This window comes from Solanum lycopersicum, chromosome 9, assembly GCF_036512215.1.
Source record: "Solanum lycopersicum chromosome 9, SLM_r2.1".
Classification (NCBI taxonomy): Eukaryota; Viridiplantae; Streptophyta; class Magnoliopsida; order Solanales; family Solanaceae; genus Solanum; species Solanum lycopersicum.
Window position 1 is genome coordinate 55426238 of NC_090808.1, and position 3546 is coordinate 55429783.

The 3546-nt window shown below is 46.3% G+C and overlaps 1 protein-coding gene across 1 annotated transcript; it reads right to left on the reverse strand.

Moving 5' to 3' along the window:
- Positions 1-1745: 1745 nt before the first annotated feature.
- On the reverse strand, positions 1746-3219 carry LOC138338596 (uncharacterized). Its single transcript, XM_069289574.1, has 5 exons — positions 3154-3219; positions 2702-3105; positions 2489-2633; positions 2015-2183; positions 1746-1966 (listed from the first exon to the last, which is right to left on the reverse strand). Exons 1-5 carry the CDS (start codon positions 3217-3219, stop codon positions 1746-1748), a joined length of 1005 nt encoding a protein of 334 aa, XP_069145675.1.
- Positions 3220-3546: the final 327 nt, after the last annotated feature.

Here is a 3546-nt window from a genome sequence, read left to right on the forward strand (position 1 = left end):
ATCTCCATCAACACAGGGTCAAGATGCTGACCCTTTTTGACTTCCACTATCAGGGATGATTCAGAACTAGAGTGAACTGAAACACCTCCACTAGTAGAGTCAACCAACCGCACACCCAGTCTGGCCAGTCTGTGTACCTCTTTCACTAGCTCCTTCTTCTCCTCCTCCACGTGGGCTGTACTTCCCATGCTCATCCTGCTCAAAGCATTAGCCACAACATTAGCCTTACTTGGATGGTAGTGCACATTCATGTCATAATCCTTCAGCAGCTCCAACCATCTGCGTTGCCGTAGATTCAGCTCCCTCTGCGTGAACACGTACTGGAGACTCTTATGATCCGTGAACACATCCACATGTACTCCATACAGGTAATGCCTCAACAGCTTCAATGCAAACACCACAGCTGCCAACTCCAAGTAATGAGTGGGATAATTCTTTTCATGAACCTTGAGCTGTCTGGAAGCATAGGCTATCACCTTACCAGCCTTCATAAGAACACATCCCAAACCAACCCTAGATGCATCACAATAGACAGTGTAATTCTCGCCACTCTTAGGCAGAGTAAGCACTGGGGCTGAAGTGAGTCTGTCCTTGAGCTCCTGGAAACTCTTCTCACAAGTCTCCGTCCATTCATACTTGGATTTCTTCTTTATCAAGGCTGTAAGTGGGGCAGCAATGGAAGAAAATCCCTCCACGAACCTGCGGTAGTAACCAGCCAATCCCAGAAAGCTACGGATATCAGTGGGTGTAAGAGGATTTGGCCATTTCTTAACGGCTTCAGTCTTTCTGGGGTCCACTTCTACACCTTGATCGGACACAACATGGCCCAGGAAGGTCACTGATCTCAGCCAGAATTCACACTTGCTGAATTTGGCATACAACTGATGCCGTCTAAGTACCTGCAAGGTTAGTCTCAAATGTTGTTCATGCTCTTCCTTGGTCTTAGAGTAGATGAGAATGTCATCAATGAATACTATGACGAAAGAGTCAAGGTATTCATGGAAGACTCTGTTCATGAGGTCCATAAATGCAGCAGGTGCATTCGTGAGACCGAATGACATAACCAAGAACTCATAATGACCATAACGGGTACAAAAAGCTGTTTTTGGGACATCCCCATCCCTAACCCTAAGCTGGTGATACCCTGAACGAAGATCAATCTTAGAGAAGAAACTAGACCCTTGGAGCTGATCGAACAAATCATCAATTCTGGGAAGTGGATACTTATTCTTTATAATGACTTTGTTGAGCTGCCGATAATCGATACACATTCTAAGGGTCCCATCCTTTTTCTTTACAAACAACACTGGAGCGCCCCAAGGGGATATGCTCGGCTGAATGAAACCCTTATCAGTGAGATCTTTTAACTGCAGCTTCAACTCCTTGAGTTCTGCTGGAGCCATTCTATAAGGAGGAATTGGGATTGGTTTAGTATCGGGTTCTAAGTCGATACCAAAGTCAATCTCTCGAAGGGGAAGGACTCCAGGCAAATCTTCAGGAAACACATCTAGGAATTCATTTACTACAGGCACCGAGTCTATGGAAGGAACGTCATGATCTAAGTCATTAACACTCACAAGATAACATAGTAACCCTTTGGCCATCATTTTATTGTCCTTAAGATTTGAAATCAAGGGGTTAGGGCGAGTCGGATTGTACCCCTCCCAGACTAACTCTTCTTCATTAGGGAAGTGAAACCTCACCACTCTACTACGACAGTTCAAGCAAGCATAATGGCTGTGAAGTCAGTCCATGCCAAGAATAATGTCAAAATCATGCATGGGTAACTCAATCAAGTTTGCACACATAGCCCTGCCACTCACAACTATTGGGCAATTCTGGTATACCCTATCAGTTCTCATATTTTCTCCTAAAGGCGTACTAACCACTATAGGATTATGCAGGACTTCAGGTAGTACTTCAAAATTAAGGGCAAGTAGAGGAGTCACAAAGGAAAGCGTAGACCCTGGATCAAGTAAAGCATAAACAGAAGTTGAGAATACTTGCATCATACCTGTGACCACATCAGCGGACTTCTCCTGCTCCTCCCTACCTTTCAAGGCATAAAATCTGTTCCTCTTGGGAGGCTCGGCTGCTCCTGCACTCTGTGGGGTAGGCCTAGGCTGAGCATTACCCCCAGCCTGACCTCTGTTCTGGGGACAATCTCTGACCATGTGTCCACTCTTACCACAACCAAAGCAGGCATTAGTGCCCTGTCTGAAAGGTGAGTTCGGCCACACTTAGTACAAGTCTTCTTTGGATGCTGCATCTCACCTCCATTGCCCCTCTTGGGTTTGGGTCTGCCTCCTCTAGGTGTTGTACTTCTCTAAGGGTCAGAATTACCAGCACTCTGTTGCCCCTTCTTGAATTTGGGCTGCTCGCGGATGCCAAAATTGTTTCTATGGCCTCCATGGCTGGGACCTGCCTGATCTTGAGGCCTAGGCCTCCTAACATCACGTACACCTCTCCTCTTTTGGCTGTCCTCTACCTGCTGGACATGCACCATTAATCTAGAAAGGTCCATATTATCATGGAGCATCGCAGCCCGACACTCATCCTCCAGTTCTCCATTGATTCCTGTGAGGAACCTGCTCATCTCCTCCCTGCTGGTAGAAACCAAGGGAGTAGCATACCTGGATAATTTCAACAAAGTTAAGTACTCTCATCATTCTTGTTATCAAATACTAAGGGAAGTACATACCTTGATAGCTTCACAAACTTCAGGGAATACTCCCTGACAGTCATAGATCCTAGCTTGAGGTTGATGAACTCCTCAACCTTGGCCTCTTTCATCTCTCTAGGGAAGAACCTTTCCAAAAATGATGTCTTGAATAGCTCCCAGGTGACTGGCACCCCTCCTAGGACACGGCTATCTCGCCACATTTTGCACCAACTCTGTGCAACATCTTTGAGCTGGTAGGAAGCCAGCTCAGCCTTCTCAATATTAGTAGCCCCCATGGCCACCAGGATCATATGCAACTCGTCTATAAATTCCTGAGGATCTTCCGAAGTCTTAGCCCCTGTGAAAATTGGAGGATTCATCCTCGTGAAGTCTCGCAGTCTGTCAGCCATGCTGCGAACCGGTGGGTTTTCCCTCAGAACATTCTGCCGGTTGACTTAGGCAGTCATAGCTTGGGCTTGCATCATGATGACCTGTGCCATCTGGGCTAGAGATGCCCTCACCTCCGCATCAGTCAACCCAGCTGGGTTAACTGGCATAGCCACTCCTTCAGCTGGAGCCTGGGGTGGATTCTAAGTACCCCTAGCTGCAGCTCCTCCCGTCCTCCGACCCTTAGTCCTCCAAGTGTTCATTCTCTGAAAAACAACAAGATTGATGTTAGACACGTTCATAACACCAAGAATTCAAACATTAAGAAAAGCACGATAAGATCAGAAAAAGGGAAATTTTTCCTACGCATCATGCAGTCTCTAATCCAGGATAGTGGTGCACTTCACTACCATGACTTAGAAACTACTCAATGTGGTTGATGTGAACTCATTATTCTAGGAATTTAACCTAGCGCTCTGATACCAACTTTTTCACGA

Excerpts from the sequence above, each read along its gene's own strand:
- LOC138338596 (XM_069289574.1), bottom strand. The coding sequence starts at position 3,219 with ATGCCAGTTAACCCAGCTGGGTTGACTGATGCGGAGGTGAGGGCATCT. Across the intron at positions 3,106-3,153 it reads CTCTAGCCCAGATGGCACAG|AATGTTCTGAGGGAAAACCC; the intron begins GTCATCATGATG and ends GTCAACCGGCAG. Across the intron at positions 1,967-2,014 it reads GTCCGCTGATGTGGTCACAG|GGTCTACGCTTTCCTTTGTG; the intron begins GTATGATGCAAG and ends TACTTGATCCAG.